Source organism: Stegostoma tigrinum, chromosome 18 (genome assembly GCF_030684315.1).
Source record: "Stegostoma tigrinum isolate sSteTig4 chromosome 18, sSteTig4.hap1, whole genome shotgun sequence".
Taxonomy (NCBI): Eukaryota; Metazoa; Chordata; class Chondrichthyes; order Orectolobiformes; family Stegostomatidae; genus Stegostoma; species Stegostoma tigrinum.
Genome location: NC_081371.1, coordinates 44,123,853 through 44,145,958, shown reverse-complemented (window position 1 = coordinate 44,145,958; position 22,106 = coordinate 44,123,853). Strand labels below are relative to the sequence as shown.

At 41.3% G+C, this 22,106-nt stretch overlaps 1 protein-coding gene across 3 annotated transcripts in view; it reads left to right on the top strand.

Annotated features, from left to right (window-relative positions):
- LOC125460815 (thyrotropin-releasing hormone-degrading ectoenzyme-like) overlaps positions 1-22,106 on the top strand; it is a 105,614-nt gene that overhangs the window by 15,231 nt on the left and 68,277 nt on the right. For all 3 annotated transcript variants that reach the window (XM_048548819.2, XM_059652478.1, XM_048548818.2), the window contains 2 exons: positions 9,691-9,964; positions 14,238-14,364. In XM_048548819.2, the coding sequence (XP_048404776.2) occupies positions 9,691-9,964; positions 14,238-14,364 (401 nt within the window). The remainder of the gene's footprint in view (positions 1-9,690; positions 9,965-14,237; positions 14,365-22,106) is intronic.

Here is a 22,106-nt window from a genome sequence, read left to right as displayed (position 1 = left end):
ACTTGGAAAGATCATCCCATTCTTTCTCCCTCTATCAGAATGTAGACATTAAGGAATTCTTACAAAGCTGTTCATGTACTGTAATGTAAAGGTTGAATGAGAGTATATGATGTTTACATCACTGAGCCAGCAATGGCCATAAAGTTTTGAAAAATCATTGGGAAGTGATGTGCGATCACATAACTACTAGGAGATGCTTCTATCTTGTAGTCCTGCTGCAGAGGCAATTCTTTCGTCTGTATATGGCTAATATTTACAATGTTTAAATAAAAAGGTAATGTTCAACCCAACATCAAAAGATTCCTTTGGTGTTTACCAAACGTTTTCCTGGACCCAGCTTTAGTCTGAGTATAGAGATTATTAAGGTTAATTTTTTTTCTTTCTTTATTCATTCATAGGATGAGGGCATCATTGGCTAGGCAGCATTTATTTCCCATCCCTAATTGCCTAGAGGGTAGTTGAGAATCAACCACATTGCTGTGGGTCTGGAGTCACATGTAGGCCACACCAGGTGAGGGTGGCAGATTTCCTTCTCTGAAGGACATTAGTGAACTAGATGGGTTTTTCCTGATAATCAACAATGCATTTAAGGTCATGTTTAGATTCTTAATTCCAAATATTTTTTGAAATCAGACTCTAGCATCTGCTGTGGTGGGATTCGAACCCAGAACCCCCCCAAACGATATCTGAGTCCCTGGATTAACAGTCCAGTGATAATTCCACGAGGCCTAACCAAATCTGGCTATTTGGTATCTCAGGAATAGGCTTTTTGGAAATTGTGAAATCACTGATAAGTTCACCATGTTTAAAAATAATTTGGAAAGTAGTTTGACAAGAAAATGATGAATATGATGCTTTTCTAATGAAGGGTCTAGGCCTGAAACATCAGCTTTTGTGCTCCTAAGATGCTGCTTGGCCTGCTGTGTTCATCCAGCCCCACACTTTGTTATCTTGGATTCTCCAGCATCTACAGTTCCCATTATCTCTGAATATAATCCAAAATGTCTTTTTATCATGCTTTGGAAGAGAGGAATTAATTTGAGGTAACTTGTGAAATTTTGACTTTGAGTGATTATTTAGAATTGGCAGTATCAGTTCAGCTGCAGTTTTGTGTGTCCGGATTTTAATTTCTGTTGATGTCAGCTTGGGTGAGAGGTTCTACTGCCAATGAAATAACTCCACAGAGGTTGGCATCCTGTTACCAAGTCACCCTTTATTTACACGTGGAGAGCCCTTGACACTGATCCAGCTCCCTCCAAAGCCAGCGCTCAGTGAGCAAGATGTCTGACATTCTTATTCTTATCTGTCAGCCAGGGCTCCCTGATTAAACCAGATTAACTGTCCCAATCAAGAATCTCATAATCTGAGATCCACTTGGCTGACCTTGTTATAATCACTACAGTCATCTCTTGGCAAAAGGTAGTGTGTTCCTAATCCATTTTGGAAATGACTGTATAAAATGAATTGACACATCGGTGCAGTAGTGAGGGAGTGCAGCACTATGAGAGAAACTGTCTTTGAGATGAAATTGCAAACTATGTCGGTCTCTGTGCCTGCCTGTATACATTATGAGCAGAGAGAAACAGGACCATTCTTTTTGGACTTGTGGTTGATATCTATCTTTTGGCCAACTGCGCTCAACTTATTATTCATTGTATCAATTTGTGCTGCAAGAGCTAACATGCAGTGAACATCATAACATTCAGAAGTACAGACAGTTCTAAGGGTTCTATATTTGACTGGTTCAAAATATTTGTTATTTCTAAAATTCAGTTTTCCAATGTAGCTATGCTGACTAGGCCAGCATTTGTTGTCCACATCTTGCAACAGCGTCGGGATCTATTGCAAATAAGTCACACAAGACAGTTCAGGCATCACTATAGAGCTCAAAGTTGACATGTAATGAAATTAGACGATCATGCATTTGTGTGTGTGAGAGAGAGAGAGAGGGGGAGGGAGAGAGACAGAGAGGTGCACATACTATGTTAGACAGGACTGGTATTGGCTGCGTTGCTAAAGGCAACTGAACTACCCAAATTTTGCCTGTTTGGGGCTCAGAAGTCCTGGAGCAGTTGAATAGCTCTGTGTTGTGAGGACTTGGGAAAGTCTGACGAGCTGTGAATGACTTGAAAGAAGTTAATTATTGGGGCTAAGGGAGATCGTAGAGCAATTGATTAGCTCTGAGTAGTGAGGAATCGGACAAAGCCTGAGAGCCATTGGGTCTCAAGAGGCCGTATGTCACTGATGCTTCAGCACAGCAGAGAATGGGTGTTGAAAGCCCATAGAAATTAATTGCTTGGTGCAACTGAGATCAGGAGACAAATTCAGGGCAGTATTGGCTTGGTGAAGCTAGCTGTCTATGAAAAAGCTGGAATTGTGCCTGTGAGTAAGTGCTGGAGTTCAGTTTTCAACAATCCACAGGAGTGGTGGGGTGGGGGGAGGGTGGGGGATGGTGTAGGGTGGGATATTCCTAGGAAAGCAAGGTGGAGCACCAGTATCAGAGATAATGGGAACTGCAGATGCTGGAGAATTCCAAGATAATAAAATGTGAGGCTGGATGAACACAGCAGGCCAAGCAGCATCTCAGGAGCACAAAAGCTGACGTTTTGGGCCTAGACCCTTCATCAGAGCAACTGGAGCACCAGTATGATAAGTTGTTAAGACAGTGCATAATGGAATGACTTTTAGTCAGATCATCAAAAGTAAAGAACTGTCATCCTTTAAATTTGAATGAGATTTGGTGACTCTGTAGTGACACTAACATTTAGGGGATTGCTGAGAAATCCCAGGGATCTGTTTGATCACATTTACTATTTATTGGCCTTTGGGCTGTTTAACCATTGTTTATCTGCGATCAATGTTTACCTCACTTTATTAAAAACAGATTGCTGGAAAAATAGAGGTCTGACAGTGTCTGAGGCGAGAACTGAAGGGATGAATTTTATCAGACATCAGCTAATTATCTATTTCAGCAAGTTATGCAAGGGTGTCCCTCTGTTATTTCTTTGCCTCATTAGCTGTGTACCACACCTTTACAGGCACCTTACTTGCACTATCTTATGCCCAGCAATGGTGGAAACACACTCCACTGGTGAGACTGCTCTGAATTCCCAGTACTGGTGCCATTTTAAAGCCTGGTCACATGCCAAGTCGCATGCTGCTGCCAGGAGCCGACCTTCACAGTGCGAAGAGAGTGAAAAGGAAACATTTCTGAGCACACATCGGTGGAACAGCTGACACTTCATTGCAGATGCTAGTGCACAGTTGTAAAGATACTTCACATCACCACCTGTCTGATCGACAGTCATAGGAACTGCACCTATTAGAATCAAGTTGCAAAGGGCACCCATTGATGGCGTTATCCAATCAAATAAGGAGTGCTGAGATGCTCCCAAGTCCAATCCATAAGATGGGGCTTGTCCTTGTGCACAATGTAACGTGGAAACAGCATTACATTGAAACGTGCTCCACACTGCAGCGCTGAAGTGGAGAATTGGATTGTAAGTGGATTGAAGATATACTATGAGGGTATGAAGAGGCTGGTCTGTGTCCAATACAATGACCTATGCATGGGCATGTGGGCAGTCACTGACCAGGGAGTGTGCCCTAAGACGTTGAGGATTGCTGACCAATCTGGAGTGCTGGAGGAGCAAGCAGCAAGCCAGAGTTTTCCGGCACCCTCTCTGCCTTTTATGTCTGGAATTGTCAGTGTCTAGTTTCTCTCCAGTGTGTATGAGAATTGGAAATTACATATCCATGAGGCTATGAGATTAAGTAATAGAACAATGTTAATGCATGGAAGTAGACCTCTTGATCGTCACTTGTGAGATTCTTATCTTACTTTCAAAACCTGGTTGCTGAGTTGGAATTTGATGTTGGCAATCTCATTTCTGCTGTTCTCATTACATATTCCTAAATGACTTGCCAGTGTCCTCATTGTTCATAGGCTGGGAAGATTCTATCAATCTCCTGTTTTGAAGAAGAGTCATATCAAAACTTGTAATATGAACAAGGAACAAGAGTATACTACTCCATCCTTTGAGCTTGCTCCCTCCACTCAATAAAACCATGGCTGATCTTATTTTAACCATACCACTACATTGCTGTAAAGCCCTAATAATCTTTCATTCCATTGATAATCAAGTATCTTATCTCCCACTGCCTAAACATATTTAAAGATTCTGAATCCTCTGCTTTTTGAAGAAGGGAATTCAGTAAAGTCAAAACCCTGTGAGACAATTTTCTTTTCAATAAACTTACTAATTATTTTTATAGGTAGCATCCTATCTGGTTGTATCACAGCTTGGTATGGCAACCGCTCTGCCTCAGACCCACAAGAAATGCCACAGAGAGTTGTGAATGCAGCCCAGTCCATCACAAAAACCAGCCTTCCTTCCATTGACTCTGTTTATACTTCCCGCTGCCTTGAGAAAGCAGCTAACATTATCAAAGCCCCTCCCACCACGGTTATCTTTTCTTTCCACCCTCTTCTATTGGGCAGAAGATGTGGAAGTTTGAAACCTCTTAACAAGCTGTTCTTGAATGTGTTGATATGAGACTTAACACTAGGACCTCTCAATATTAGAGTTAATATTTCTCTGTACCTTCTCTAGGCTGTACCATTATATTCTGCATTCTGTTCTGTTTCCCCTGATGTACTTATGTAAGGTTTAATTTGGTTAGCACACAAAACAGTACTTTTTGCTATATCTTTGTACATGTAACAACAACAAATCAGAGCAAAATCAATAATTCTTTGTTAACATTAGAAGCCTGGCTAAATTGACTCTAATACAGTACCAGGCAGAATCTAATATTTTCTGCATAATCACTCTGCTAAAGTTTGAAATTTGATACATACAATGGAGGAGAGGAGCTAGAAAGGTCTTGGTGCACCTTTCCAACCTTGGTCGTAACACAATGTTTCTTTTCTTAACGTAAATAAAGTTATTTTGGTTATTATCACTAATTTTTGTGGGATTTAGCAATTCACAAATTGGGTTCTATGTTCCCTGTGCTGAAACTGTAACTGTAGTTCTAAAGATTTCTGGTGCGCCTGAGGTCAGGAAAGGTTGCTCTTTCTTTTCTACTTTGCACATTAGAATGAAAGGACAGGATTGATTCTTTTTCCCGTCTGGGGATTCATAAAACATTCTCATTCAGTTAATTGACTGAGAAGAGATTGGAGTGTCTTTACTACTCTCGGCTAGATGGGGGTGAAACATGCTCATTCATAATTGGCAATGTTTGCAGTAAATGTACAGATCTACCTCATTTATACAAACCTGTGGTTATACTCTGAGAATTAGTTCTGTCATTGTTCAATTGAGAAACTATTATTACATTTCAGACATATTATTTTGACCACCACATCATTATTTATCCCTGTTCCTTGCTGCATTGGGAAACTAGAGTTTGTTATTCTTTGAATACAGAAAGGCGAAAACCTTAACCAGAATGGGCAGTTTGTAGTTGAGCTAGGGTTTCGGTGGAAGCTGTGATCTGAAAAATCAGATTCTCAATCTAAACCGACCTTCGATATGTCCATAACTGGCTGGTGACAATTCAGCTCCAAGAAGGCAGTTTAGATGTTGTGAAACATGAAAGGGCTCAGAAAAGCTTTCCATGAATGATGCCAGGGTTGGAGGGTTTGAGCTATAAGGACAGGTTGAATAGGCTGGGGCATCGGAGGCTGACGGGTGACTTTATAGAGGTTTTTGCATGAGGGGCATGGATAGGGTAAATATCGAAGGCCTTTACCTAGGGGTGGGGGAGTCCAAAACTAGAGGGCATAGGTTTAAGGTGAGAGGAGAAAGATTTAAACAAGTACCTAAGGGACAATGTCAAAGATACTATAGGGAATTGAACTCCAATTGTAGGTATCCATTTGCATTGCAAACCAGTTATCCAACTAATTGACCCCATGTTAACTCAGAACAGTTTCATGGAGTTTCTCTAAACCTAAATGGAAATAGAGTCGCTTGAAAGGCATAGGAATGGTGTGAAAGTGAATTTGATTTGAGTATTCCCCCCACTCAACTTCATCAGAAACTTAGAAATGTCTTAAAGGATCTCAAGGATTTTAGATCCTTTTATTGGATTTGGAACAGATTTTCATATTGGCTTTAGCTCGTTTGTTTGAAATATCTTGATTTTTCCTTTATTCTTAATTCTATGCATCTTTTTAACATGTAAGCAAATCTGGCCAAGTATTTTTTTAGCCGGAACACATTAGTCTTACAGTCTTGTATGAGGCAGGAGAGTGTAATGGTATATTTTTTAACAACCAATAGTGGGCGCTAAACTAAATGCGGCATGTGTAAGGCCACTTGGCCTGTTTGTTGAAGCTGTCTCTCTGTTTGGAGGACACAGGTTCTTGTGAGATGGATGATAGGATTAGATGTGATCATACAAGGTAGTTGAAGGCGGTGGTTGTCCAAAGAGGAGTTAGAATGACTGGGTTATAGAATAGTTACTGTGAACAGTGGAGTAGAGAAAGAACAATATTCATACAATTATTTGTAAGTTGAAGATACTAGGATAGTGTCTATGGTATTCTCAGTGAAGTAAAAGTATAACTATATTTATGTTGAGAATTTGTGATTCATGTGGGTACTCCTAGTTTAGGTCCAAGGCTGTAAGGAGGTGCTGCAGGAATCTGGGCAAGGGACACAGCTTGTTATCATTTGTTTCTAGGTGCTTAGCAATACCCTTAGATTTCCGATGCTATGGTCCACAGTGAGCTGGCACACTTAACTGCTAAATTGCATTGGATATATCACGTGGTGCAGGCGTGAGTCTGCACATCATAGGTGTGTACCAGTATGTAGAGCAGGCAGACCCAAACATCAATCTGTGTGCAAAGCTTATTCTCTCAGTTCCTCTGCCTCCGTCACACATGTTCAGATGATGCCAACTTCGACAAGGGAGCCTCCAAAATGTCTACATTCTTCCTCAACTAAGGATTCCACAGCTCCGTAATTGACAGGGCCCTCAATCGGGTCTGACCCATCTCCCGCACTTCTGCCTTCACCCCTTCTCTTCCCTCCCTCAACAGGGATAGGGTTCCCCTTATCCTCACCTACCATCCCACCAGCATCCACATCCAGAAGATCATCAGACACGATTTATACCACCTCCAGCAAGATGCCACCACCAGACACATATTCCCCTCCCCTCCCTTGTCCACCTTCCGCAGGGACTGTTCCCTCCGGGACACCCTGGTCCACACTTCCTTCACCCCCAACACCTCCCTACGGCACCTTCCCCTGTAACCAGCGAAGGTGCAACACCTGCCCATTTACCTCCTCCCTCCCCAGAATCCAAGGGCCCAAACGTATCTTCCAGGTGAAGCAACAGTTCACCTGCACTTTCAAGAATCTAGTTACTGCATTCGTTGCTCACAGTGTGGTCTCCTCTACATTGAGGAAGCAAAGCGTAGACTTGGCGACCGCTTTGCAGACCATCTACATTCTACTCGCAAAAACGACCCTGGACTACCTGTTTCCTACCATTTCAATGCACCACCCTGCTCCCTGGCCAATATCTCTGTCTCTGGCTTGTTATAGTGTTCCTGTGAAGCCCAGCGCAAGCTGGAGGAACAACACCTCATTTTCCACTTGGGGGCCCTACAACCCTCTGGACTCAATATTGAGTTCAATAATTTTAGGGCCTAAACTCTCCCATGTCCCAGTCTCCCACCCCACACACCAGGCCTTGTTGCCACATAGTCTGCCACTGCACGTCCCCTGTTGTTAGTCACTAACAGTCCCCGTTAATGACTATTCACCCTCCCAGCCTGATCGTTAGTGACTTCTTTGTCTGTCCAACTGTCTTTCTCTCTCTTTGGGCTGTATCCTAACGTTTACTCCCTGCCCCACCCACCTCCCTATTTGCTGCATATAAACTGACATTTTCCCAGCCACCATCAGTTCTGAGGAAGGGTCACCGGACCCGAAACGTTAACTCTGTTTTCTCCTCCACAGATGCAGCCAGACCTGCTGAGCTTTTCCAGCAAGTTTTTTTTATTGATGCAGTTGCTGTGTGTGTGCAAAGCTCATTTGACAATAGCAACACCATTTTGGAGCAAAAAGCTTTTAGCCAATCCCTTAATTTCACACAACTGACCAGACATTCAGCAGCAAGAATGCTCCTGACAAGTGCCACTTAAAGTGATCATCATTATTTACTTTGTGCTCCTGAGATGCTGCTTGGCCTGCTGTGTTCATCCACCTCCACACTTTATTATCTTGGATTCTTCAGCATCTGCAGTTCCCATTATCTCTGATCATTATTTACCAGTTACTTATTGATACAATTCAACAGGAGTTTGGTGCTTTCAGTGATTTGTTTCTATGTGAAATAACAATGTTTGCAAGGAATGATGTGGCAGGGGCTGGGAGGACCTTCTGCTAGCCACTCTGAATATTGGACACTGTGGGCAGTGCTAGCCAGACTCAGAGAGGTAATGCATATTGAACATGCAGCATGAAGCAGTCCTGTAGTTTGCATTGTGATCACTGTAATCCCCTCAACCAGTTTTCTGGGGCTATGCAATTTGGCTGCTCTGTGTTCTGCTACCAGTAAGGCATACATCCAATTATATCATCAGTAACCAGAACGTCACAGAATCAATAAAATCTGTACAAGATCACTGTTATTGAAGCAATATTCTAAATAAATGTCACAAGGCTTTTCTTCACTTACAGTGAAGTAACCTTTACAAATTGAGACACATGATACATATGCCACGCGCTGCAAATTTACATGATCCAGGTAGATTATTTCTTCTCCTGTAAGCATCCTGTTTTCCCTTATTAATGCTAATATTTTTAATTATTAATCTTGATTATCTTTGAATTTTGATGCATTTGGATTTCCAATCTCTCTTCACAGGCTAAAGAGTAAATCAGTTTTATTCTAAGTGCTAAAACAGAAGTTGCTGGAAAAGCTCAAAGTCTGGCAGTATCTGTGAAGAAAAAAATCAGAGTTAATGTTTTGGGTCTGGTGACCCTTCCTCAGAACTGATGGTAGCTGGGAAAACATCAGTTTACATGCAGAAAATAGGGAGGGGAAAGGGGTAGGGAGTAAACGATAGGATAAAGGATAGAGCTGGAAGTTGGACAGACAAAGGAGTTGATAACATCTATTCACCCTCCTTACCAGATTGTTAGTGGGGACTGTTAGTGACTAACAACAGGTGTGTAATGGCAGGCTATGTGGTAACAAGGCCTGGTGTGTGGGGTGGGGGGCTGGGACATGGGAGAGTTTAGGTCTTAAAATTATTGAACTCAATATTGAATCCGGAGGGCTGTAGGTGGAAAATGAGGTGTACTGAGCTTTGCTGGAACACTGCTGTAAGCCAGCGACAGAGATGTTGACCAGGGAACAGGGTTGGTGTGTTAAAGTGGCAGGCAACTGGAAGCTCAGGGTCTTTTTTTGCCAGCAGAACGTAGGTGTCCAGTCTATGCTTCGCTTCCCCAATGTAGAGGAGACCACATTGTGAGCAGTTTCATTGTAAGTGCATTTTTTCATGCTAGGTTAATCAGTCTGTTTGTGATCTCTTGACTTTAGAATCAGAACCTTTTAAAAATCGCTGTGTGCCAATTCCTTTTTAAATAAACCTTCAGCTTGGTTGTGCTGTTAAATCCCACAGGAGGTGCCTAATTAACTTATTCCACTTCTTTCCAGCTACCTTGCGGTGACACAGTTTTCTCCGACGCATGCCCGTAAGACTTTTCCATGTTTGGATGAACCAGTATACAAAGCCACATTTAAAATCACCATCAAACACCAAGAGCCTTACTTGGCACTATCTAACATGCCAGTCGATGCCGTAATACGTGAGGAGGATGGATGGATCATAGAACAGTTTTCACCAACACCTCGAATGTCCACGTACTATCTGGCCTGGGCAATTTGCAACTTCACCTATAAGGAGACAGTTACTGAAAGTGACATTACTGTAAGTTTGTGTTAGCACTTCAACAGAGCTGGTATCGCCATTAAATAACAAAATATGTGATAGTATTATAGAGATGAAGAATGCTGAAAATCTGTAATAAAAACAGAAATATAAAATGTCATAATATGTGATGGTGTATGGAGATGAAAAAACAGCTTGCTGAAAATACAGGCATAAAATAATAAAGAACAGAAAAATGCTCTTCACCCCATCCTGTCTGCACTGTTCAAAATCATTCATTTAAGTATTCCAATTCCATTTTCCAGCACTTGGCCCATAGCCATGCATGTCCTGGCATTGCAACTGTACACCTAAACACTATTTAAGTGTCCCCGCCCACACTTACAGGGTTTCAGATACTCACCATCCTCTGGATGAAAAAGCTTTTCTCCTAGTCTCCTCTAACCCTTCTGCCCATTACTGTAAATCTATCCCCTCTGGTCATTGATTCCTCCATCAAGGGGGAAAAGATGTCTCTTCCTGTCTACCCTATTTATGCCCCTCATAACTTTAAACACTCCAATCATGTACCTTTTGCGATAAAAAACTAAACAAAAATACTAAAATTATTCAGTATTCCTAACAGCATTGGAAAAGGAGAAATGTTTAACTTAGCGAGTTAAGTTTTGATGGAAGACCTGAACTCAAACCAAAATTATTTGATTGCCAGATACTGATGAATTTCGTTTCATGCCTGTCTTTTGATGGAAAATAATCCCACTTTACACCATGAACAATTTGATTGGTTTCATTTCAATTTTAGTTATTCTCTTCAAAACCGTTTTTCTTGTGTTTTGATTTTTTTGGGGGGAGGATAATGAATATTAGCAATGAAATTACTTGGACTCAAACTGACATGTTAGTGAGATCTGTTGAGATCTGTGATCATGCCATAGTATTCTGGATTAGTGCAGGATCAACATGTGATCATATGATGGAGAAATACCTCTGCCAATGCTGGTGCAATGGATGGGAAACAGCTGCTTTAGATGCATGATGAGCTTCATTAATAAGTGCCAATGGATTAGTAGTTCAGATACTTTAGAGGAAGACCAATGGGCATAGTTAGACACCAGAGAAGTGGATTTTTCTGCTGAAGTTGGTTAGCAATGCAGACAGAACTTGTAAATATAGGCACTTGTCTGGTATTATTAGTTTCCTGTCACCATTCGGGAGCTAGCTGTTCTGGGCAAATTGGGTTTGAGGCCCAGCTGCCCATTTTGTGGAGATGTGCAGCAAGTTAGCTTTATTAAAGGATTGTTAAAAGCCACTTAAAAGAGGCTGAATTGGTTTTTCCATGTGCTGTAGATTTGCCGGGGTGCTGGTGCAGCCCTATGTCACACAGGAGAGGGATTTTGCATTCACCCACCACAGGGGTGGCTTAGCCTCTTTACATACCTCTATTGGATTGTTTAAAGAAGTGAGTGAGTGGGCAACTTAAATGTTAAAGCATCCTCTCAGCTACTTACCCTCTACTGTAGGCTGTTGGCTGATTATAGTCGATTGGCCTTAATTTGCCCTTAAATGGATGGGAATTCCTGTCACCATACTAATCGAGAGGGGTCCCAGGCAAAATCAAAATAAGTTACTGTTTACCCTAAGGGTCAGTTTTGGACTCAGAAACTCTCCTGGCTCCTGTTTCCCAGATCGAAGATTCAGCTCCAAAGTTTGAGAGTGTTCCAGTATGGAGATACTGATGGGGCCCCACCCTCGCCCTTTACCTGGCCTGCAAGCCCAGCAGTGCAAATGCTGGAGCTAAGTAAACATCTAGCATGGGCAATCTTTCCAATTATTCTGTCTTGTCGACATAAATGACCCTACTTGAGTTGGATTGAAGTTCTGCTTGTTCCAAATCATTGTATGAATGTGGTGTCCTGGTGCCAGAATCCCAAAGTTTCCATGTTCCATGGATTTTCATCTTTTGTTGGGCTCCTTGTGTCTAACCTTTTCCAGGAATCTGCCATTGAGCTTGAGGAGGTTTCATTCCATTATGCATCTGTATAAATGTCTTGCGTAAAGCATGTGTGTATGGAACATTACATTGTAACATTGTCATCATGACTCAAAGATTTTCCATCTCACTGTTGTTATATATAACAAAACTGCTGGCTGGCTGAAATATCTTACTGACCCAATACAGGGTAACTGTAAACCACTTCCAAATACTAACCAAGAGGAAAAGCTGTCCATCAGCAACTGAACAAGCACCATCCAACCTCCCAATTATTGCATTTTATTTCTATCTCCAACATCTGTCTTGTTTTTCAAACTGCTTCCCACTACTTTGTCAGTCTATAGAGTGATTGAATAAGCAATCTGATTCTTTTTAATCATGAGCTGTGATGCCCCTGTGGAATCCTGGAGCGACTTTAACGCTCATTACAACCAAATAGAGGATTGCACCAGCTTGATTAAAGCATAGAGCGAAGTTGTAAAGGACAATCATGCTCAATTATATGTGTGAATTTTCTCCAAGAGAGGCAGATAATGAAAAGGAAATACTCGAGGAGCTAAATGGGAATTTTCTTTGGCTTTTATTTGTCCCTTACTTTTAATTGCTGTGTCTTTTGGTAACTGGGAGTGGTCAAGAAACACCTGGGGCATTTCTCTGTGCTGTCTTCTTAGCAGGAGAAAGATCCAACATCAGTTCAGTGACAGCTAGTCTTGGAAAGACAGTCATGGAAAGTTCTGCTTGGTGTGTGATAGTTTTAATGAAATATCACATCCCTTCTGTGAAATTGGTTCTGGCTATGTCATAGCACAGACATCAACCTTACAGAAAAACGTAGGTGTTCCAGCATACACTTCAATTGCAGTATTTTCTATGTTGGTGATTTGAGTTTGCCATTGAAAGTGTAAAATTGAAGAAAAAAATGGAAGTATCATAATGTGCTAGTTTATTGGAAATCTAGAAAAAAATAAGATTTTTCATCTAAGTTTTTTTACTGAAAATTGGAGCTTATTTAGATTGGTTTAAGAGAGGAACAGATTGAACTGTCGAAATATGACTCACTTGGCATGAAGCTGCATGTTAATGTCCGGTATTTCCCTTAGCTGGAAATAGAACATAGAACATAGAACATAGAACAGTACAGCACAGAACAGGCCCTTCAGCCCACAATGTTGTGCCGACCATTGATCCTCATATATGCACCCTCAAATTTCTGTGACCATATGCATGTCCAGCAGTCTCTTAAATGACCCCAATGACCTTGCTTCCACAACTACTGCTGGCAATGCATTCCATGCTCTCTCAACTCTCTGTGTAAATGTGACCTATATTGAAATAGTGGTGATTGAGGGATTGGAATCATTGTGCACTTGGCCTGTTCCATTGAGAATATGAGGCTTTGTCACTTTCTTTATACCAGTTCATTAGCCAACTTCTTATTTTTGCTGCTGCTTTCCCCCACCATTTCCCATTTTGACAGGACAAATGGTTAAGTCCAGTGATACAGTAAAGATAGAGTAACAACATCAATTTTATTCTCCTGTTTGATGTATAAATAATCAGCTAATTTTCACTTCTCCATCAGTCACATGGGATACTCTTGTACTTAAGGCAACAAAGGTGTAGCTTTAAAGATTAAATAACACAGACTGTGTTTTGAGTCCTTCGTGCTTTGGAAGAAATACTGTGCCCTGACTTTAGCAAGAAAAAGAAGTACAGTTCTCTGATGCCCCATTCACATGACCTTTTTTTCTGTCCTCACACTGTTGTACCTTCATATCTCTGGAACCGGAGGTGATCCAGAGCATTCTGAGGAGTTTTGTATTTGAAGTAGATTTCTATCAGTTAGAGGATTAGTTTATATCACTTCCTGGTTATTTGGATCCAAATTTCTACGGAGTCCTGAATCCATATGGAATTGTATTGACTGATGATAGATTTTTAATTGCAATATCACTCTTGTCCTATTTACACTTTCTACCAATTCCTCCTTTTTGCGTTCTCATCTGTGCAATTCCCGTCGACAGGATTGCAGCCTTTTCTTATCATCTTAGATCATGTCTTTTAAATTGAACTTGAAACAGTGGATGATAACCAGACCAGTTAACTGGACATTGGACAGACTCCAGCTGCATCATCAGTAATTATATCCTTTAGTTGTTATCTCAAATATTCACCCGAAACATTCCATCTCTATCTGTCTATTTTACTGTGTCTGCATGAATGGCCAAGGAATGGTTTTATGTGGATTAACATTTTGTTCAATATTCTTGCAGTACGATTATTCTGACTAATTTTATTAGTTATTGCTCTTTTCTAAAGGTGAGACTATATGCCAGGCCGGATGCTATTCAAAGAGGATCTGGAGACTATGCTTTAAATATAACAAAGCGGCTGCTGGAATTTTATGAAGATTACTTTAATGTCAGCTATTCTCTACCAAAGTTAGGTATGTTGCACAATTAAACTTCTTCAATTATAACACTAGAGTCAGTAGAATATATTCTGTGTCTGTTAAAAGACTGCCTTTGGTAAAAAGCTTCCAGTACATGTTTTAATCTCAAGTGATTTAAGTCTGACGGAGATGTAGAATTGTATTACACAAACATCGTGATAGTACTAATGCACTGTGTCATTGTGATGATGTACAAGTCTCTGGTCTTTTCAAGTGCTCAGAATTGTATTATTTTAATAGGAGAATGGAGCTGTGCTAGGGACCCAGGTTTGATTCCAAGCTTGGATGACTATCTGTGGGGAATTTGCACATTCTTCCCGTATCTACTGGGTTTCCTCCAGATACTCTGGTTTCTGCCCATAGCTCAAAGATATGCAGTTTCAATGGATTGGCCATGCTAAGTTGCTCCTTTAGTGCCCAAGGATGTGTAGGCTAGGTGGATTAGCTATAGGAAATGTAGAGTTATAGGGATAGGCTAGGGGGCTGGGTTTGGGTGGGATGGTCTTCAGAGGGTTGGTGTGGACCCAATGGGCTGAATGGCCTCCTTCAGGACTGTAGGGTTCTATGATTAATTTATTCGCTGACTGAGCTTAAAAATCCATACATTGATAGCCTCACTTCTGATGTAGTTCTGCATGAGATATTCATCCGGTTTGGCAGTGGCGATCTGAATAACTGTATCTTTTGTAAGATGTTAATTCTTTCCAAATTTCAGTTTCTGCTGTTGCAAGCCAGGGGAATGTTTTAACACTTTTATTTGTCTTGGGATACCATGTTGCTGACATGACACATAGGTACACATGAGGATCCAGGGCAACGGGGTGCAGGAGCAAATGCTGACAGATGAAGGATTGAAAAAGGGGGAAGAGAGCAGCAAAGGAAAAAGGGGGATGGAGAGGTACAAGAGAAAAGCAAGAAGTTAAAAAGAGCGCATAAAGTGAAGCGAGAGACAGAGAAATGGAGGAAGATGGGAAGAAAAGTGAGGAGAGGAAGAGAGTGAAAAGTAAATCTCACAGAACAGAGAGAGCAACAAGTGCAAAGCAGGAGATAGTGAGCAATGCAGTCAAGAAAAGACAGAAGCTGAAGGGACTAGGTCTTAGATACAAAGGGAAGTCACCTGGAATAGAAGTTGTATTTACGTAGCACCTTTCATGATCGCAGAATGTTCCAATGTGCTTTTGCAGCTAAAGAAGAAATTTGGAGTTGAAAGTCCCTTATTCTGTCATGTAATTCCCAGAAGTTTAAAATAGTCACATTGTTTGACACAACATGCTGAAGCTTCATTGAGTGGATTTCTTGCTGTTCCCTGAATCTACCTGGTGGACTTCTATTGTTTGCAACACCTGACCGCGGTACAACATTAAAACATGGCATCCTGAATGCACTTGCTCAAAATGATCAGTTCCTACCTCTTTACGAACATTGTAACGAAATAACATGCAGCCTTTCAGAAGGACGGGTGGAGAATTTCGTTGGGCTGGAGGCAGTAATTCTGTTTTCCAACAGTGGGTTAAAACAAGTTTGGGACATGGCATCTACGTACGTAATTGTGAGGCCATTGTATGGGCTAGTTAACTATGTTGTCATCTGTTTGGATGCTTCTGCCATACACAATTCCTAGAACAATCTGTACACTGGATTCCATCATATTGGCTGGCAGAGTCTGAATGTTTGAATAGACCAAATACAGACCCAGTCCAACCATGTGTTAAAACATGGAATAGGAAGGTCAGTCATTAATATTGACTGCTACAAATGTGAAAAAGTGCCTACTGACACAAAACTCATCAATTACATGCACCTTTACCAACTTTTTGAAGTGAACAGACTTCCAGGTTTCTGTATGTGTTACAAAATCCTAAATGTGAATAGATATTGGGGGATTTTCCCAGGCACAGAGGAGCTGTTTTGGGTGTGCGCGGGGATTTAACTCCCCTCAAAGTTAGGCTGGGGGGGTGCGGTTAGAACTCCAAAAGCATATCACCTTTTTCCATATCTAACTGGGCAGGTTTGAAGGTGAACAGGGACAACCTCCATACGCCTGCCAGGTAAGCAATAAAGATATTCAGAAATACATTAAGTTGTATGTTAAAGAAGCAGAATAGAGTGTGGACCTATTTTCTGAACTGCCAGCCACTCCCCACAACGATGTATGCTTCCTGAGTGAATGGGACAGGTTGGGAAGAGTTTGCATAGTGAAACTGAAAAGTGGTTGAATGAGAGGTTGCTACTCAGAGCACTCGTTGTGAGAGAATGTTTGCGTGGAAACCATTTTTCCATTTTTTGAATTATAGTTTTGACATTTTTTTATTGGAGAAAGAAAATGTTGAGGTTTGTTGTTGAGTTGTAGGTGTCAGTAAAGTTCCACCATATGCCATGGTACCAAAGATAACCACTTTATAACTGAAATCCTCTGGAGACGAAGTTAACATGCTGGAACTAATTAAGAGCCTCGAAACTAATATTTTTGTCATGTGGTACACATTTTATTGATTAAGCAATTGTAACTTATATCTGTAATGTTAGCATATGTAAATTTCAGCCCATCCAGTCTGGCCTAGACTGGTGAGATGAATGTTTTCTCTCCTTAACAAAGTGAAATTAATTTACCCAGAACCAGATGAATCCTTGGACAAATCAGACAATGTAATGGGAGAACATTTGACAGAAAGTTCTGACTCTGTAATTACGTCCTTTTACTCCTTGATGCTTGATTTTTGGCACACTTAGAACAGCCAGTTGCCATCACGGCAGCATTTGCTCAAATATTCTCACAACCTCATCCATGGTGAGAATTCTTTTGGCTGGTATGGAAGATCAAGAGTGTTGGTAAGAAATTTTCTTGCTCGAATTTCTCACCTTCCTATTTAAAGCTGCAGCAACACTAACAACTTGTATTTATAGACTATTCTTAAAATAATTCTGTTTTTCTATTCATTTGTGGGATGCGGGCTTTGCTGGCTGGCCAGCATTTCTTGCCCATCCCTAGTTGCCCTTGAGAAGGTGGTGGTGAGCTGCCTTCTTGAACTGCTACAGTCCACCTGCTGTATGTTGACCCCCAGTGCTATAAGGGAGGGAATTCCAGGATTTTGACCCAGCGACAGTGGAGAAATGGCAATATATTTCCAAGTCAGGATGGTGAGTGGCTTTGAGGGGAACTTGGAGGTGATGGTGTTCCTAGATGTATACTGTCCTTGTCCTCTAGATGGAAATGGTCGTGGGTTTAGAAGGTATTACCTGAGGATCTTTGGTGAATTTTTGCGGTGCATCTTGTAGATGGTACACACTGCTGCTATAGAGCGTCAGTGGTGGAGGGAGTGGATGCTTGTGGATGTAATGCTAATCAAGCAGGCTGCTTTGTCTTGGATGGTGTCAAGCTTTTTGAGTGTCGTTGGGGCTGCATTCATCCAGGCAAGTGGGGGATGTTCCACCACACTCCTGACTTGTAGATGGTGGCCAGGCTTTGGGGAGTCAGGAGGTGTGTTACTCGCTGCAGTATTCTTAGCTTCTGCCTGCTCTTGTAGCTACTATGTTTATGTGATGAGTCCAGTTGAGTTTCTGGTCAATGGTAACCCCCAGGGCGTTGATAGTAGGGGATTCAGTGATGGTAACACCATTGAATGTTAAGGGCTGGTGGTCAGATTGTCTCTTATTGTTGATGGTCACAGCCTGGCATTTGTGTGGCGCAAATGTCACTTGCCGCTTGTCAGCCCAAGTCTGAATATTGTCTAGATCTCGTTGCATGTGAACATGGACTGCTTCAGTATCTGAGGAGTCATCGAATGTTGCTCAACATTGTGCAATCATCGGCAAGCATCCCCATATTTGACCTTATGGATGAAGCAATTGAAGGTGGTTGGGCCTAGAACATTACCCTGAAGAATTACTGCAGAGATGTTCTGGATCTGAGACGACTGAGCTCCAACAACCACGACCATCTTCCCATGTGTCAGGTAGGACTCCAACCACCGGAGAGTTTGCCCCCTGATACCCATGATTCCAGTTTTGCCAGGGCTCCTTGATGCCACACTCGGTCGAATACAGCCTTGATATCAAAGGCTGTCACTTTCACCTCACCTCACCTGCTTCCAAAGCAAGAGAGATATGTTGAAAATTGAGACATGGTCAAATCAATTTAAGTAACATTTTAATGGGTAAGCTGGAGCAGGTAGGGAAGTAGAGAAGTTTGGCTCTGAATAAATATCTTTAGCTACTTTTGATGAATTCAGGGATGTAGATGTTTTTAATATTTTCAGTCGCCATTCTTTAGCATGCAACCTATGTGAATCAATTTGAGGTATGATGCAGCAAAATGTCTGCCTGTCCCTTTAATTCAGATTTAACTCTGTCAAAACCTTAACTTTAAAGCACAATTGTTATTAATATAAAGAAGTGAACTTGTAAAAATTAGATGAAAAGTGAACAGTTCTTAACTCTTCTTTCAATTTGTAATGAGATTCAGATTTTTTGTTCAATTTGCTAGTTTGGTTTCAACAAGCTTCTCAAAATGCTGATAGAATTTTATTTTCAAGACCATAGAAAATTTTAATATTTACAATAAGCGTTTAGACAAAACCTAATAATCATTCAGCAATACGTGTTCAAATTCACTCATTAAACTGTCTTTTGCATCTTTGCTTTCAGAGTTTTGCCTCTCCCAAAAGTTTGGACTCATACTCAACTATGTCACTTTAATTCTCACTATTGAGCTGTATTTCAGTACGGTCGGTAGAGTCGGGTGGGGTTTGGGGATTAATAGTTGGTGAGGGGAATTTAGGAAACCGAGATGGTGGGAAGGTGAAAAGGACATGATGGGAGAGAGGGACAGGATTAACAGGGTTTTGGAAGAAGGATTTGAGCAACCTCATTTGGAACACAACATTACCCCAAAGGCAGCCGATTGCACTGCTGCTCCTTTCTCTGCTTTCCCATGTTATATTACCCACCCAAAAATAAGATGAAAATAGAGGAAGGTGTGAGGGTGAATTTATATGGGGAGAGAAGCCCAAGACAGACAGGAAATTAGAAAGGTGAAATCAATGGCAACAGAAAGCTGTCAGACTTTCAACAGAGTGATCATTCTCTCAGATTTACCAGGTGCAACATCATAGGAGACCAATAAACAGATGATAATTTATTCTCAAATACGCCTTCATTGTTCTATAAATAAAAAAGCGTCGCTTAGAAATAGATGTGTTTCATTACTGATGACTGTGTATTGCACTTTGATCATCTCTTTTTAACTCTGAAAAAGGTTTGAATGTGAATCTGTATTGTCTCAGTAACTCGAGGGGTTCATACTTTGCTTGTTTTTATTTTATTCCCTGTATTATGATTTGGCGATCCAACAGAGCAGTGTAGATTATTATTCTCATGATGCAGATTAATGATACTCTTGTGTGCTTCATTCGTGAGGTCCGGAGACCAGGTTCCAAGCTACGACGTAAACTGTGGGCTCGGTGGGATATTTTATGCTGGCTTGTTTATGTTTTAAATAGTATTCCTGCTGTAGATTGAACTACCCTCTTGGGAAAACTGTACTTCAAAGCAAATTGAACTGGAGAGAGCACAGTGTTAACACATCGTCTCTCTCAATTGTATTATTATTATTAATTATTTAATAAATAAAAACATTCTACAGCTCCAGAGCTAGGAGAAATATAAACATGACTATTCACTAAATTAAGATGTCTTTTAAACGGAACTATCCATTGTAGCCTCATCCAATGCATTTTTCCTCACATGAGCACGTAGTGTTAATCTACAAATGTGGCTTGCTATGTGTTAATTCACCAGGGAATGTTTAACACATAGAGGTGACTAAAGATGCTAAGTTGTAGTTACATAAGAAGTCAGTGAGTTTCAGTTTGACTTAATTTTTTGCATGGTCTAGAAGAGGTCACAAAGGAATCAACTCAGTCCTTGATCAGATGAATGTGCTGAGGACAGCCAAGAGCAGCTATTTCAGAAATACAACCAGCCTGACTCCAAACTAAAACGCAAACAGATTCTAAACAAGGTCTCAAACTAAGACACAGAGTCTAACTAAGGCCTCACCCCTAACATGGATGTCTGACCTAAAATGTCACCTCTTCTTCACACTGATAAAACCTTTAGTTCTCTCAGGACTGTGACTTGAAAGATTTTTGGTGATTTAGATATACATTAATTAATTAAAACCTTCTAACTCATTAAAGATTTAACAACATCTTAGGTTTGTTTAGTACATCCTCATCAATGGTGCGAACCTTAGATCCTATATGTAGAAATTCTGGATCTGATACTACCCCTCTCACTAACACCTGAAGAAAGCCTGAGGCTCCAAAAGCTTGTGTTGTTGGATGAGCCTGTTGGACTATAACCTGGTGTCATGTGATTTCTGACCTTGTTGAAATACAAATTCGGGACATTAGATGCCTTTAAGGCAGAGATCGATAAATTCTTGATCTCACGAGGAATCAAGGGCTACGGGGAGAGTGCAGGGAAGTGGAGTTGAAATGCCCATCAGACATGATTTAAATGGCGGAATGGACTCGATGGGCCGAATGGCCTTACTTCCACTCCTATGTCTCATGGTCTTATGGTCTTAAGACATCTTACAGTAGAAGCTCTGTTTGCTGCTGGGTCAACTATAAAATTATACTAACATTTTGTCTTTTTATCCACTCAGAAACTAAATAGGTAGCTGCAGATGATCACACACTGTTCTATCATTGCACAATCTTTTCCTTTACCAACCTGTGTCTTAGTTGATACTTTGTCTCTTTCTTAAAGTTTCCTCGAAGGAGTTAGAGAGTTTGGGGCCCTCCTCTAATGCTCTTGATGGAGGCAGCAGTGGGGGTGGGGGTGTGGAGGAGAGTGCATTTAATACACAAACAGGCAAACACAAAACAGGAGGAGGCCTTTCAGCCCTTCGAGCCGCCTACACTCAATAACATCTTGGATCGTCTGATTGTAACCTCAAATTCACATGCCTGATTACCCCGATAAACTCTACCTCCTTTTTTACCAAGAAACCTCTGTGTTAAAACTACTCAAAGACTCTGTTTCCACTGCCTTATTAGGAAGGGAGTTCCAACGACTCATGACCCTCTGAGAGAAAGAAAATTACCTCATATCTGATTTACTTTTAAGTAGTGACCACTAGTTCTCGATTCTCTGAGAGGAGGAAATAACCTCTCCACAGGAGAGCCCACAGGACCTTTATATGTTTTGTGAGGGGTAGGTCATGCCTTACAAACCTTATCGAGTTTTTTGAGGATGTGACTAGTAAGGTTGATGAGGGTCAAGCTGTGGATGTGGTGTATATGGACTTCAGTAAGGCATTTGATAAGGTTCCCCATGGAAGGCTCATTCAGAAGGTCAGGAGGAATGGGATACAGGGGAACTTAGCTGCTTGGATACAGAATTGGCTGGCCAACAGAAGACAGCGAGTGGTAGTAGAAGGAAAATATTCTGCCTGGAAGTCAGTGGTGAGTGGGGTTCCACAGGGCTCTGTCCTTGGGCCTCTACTGTTTGTAATTTTTATTAATGACTTGGACGAGGGAATTGAAGGATGGGTCAGCAAGTTTGCAGACGACACAAAGGTCGGAGGTGTCGTTGACAGTGTAGAGGGCTGTTGTAGGCTGCAGCGGGACATTGACAGGATGCAGAGATGGGCTGAGAGGTGGCAGATGGAGTTCAACCTGGATAAATGCGAGGTGATGCATTTTGGAAGGTCGAATTTGAAAGCTGAG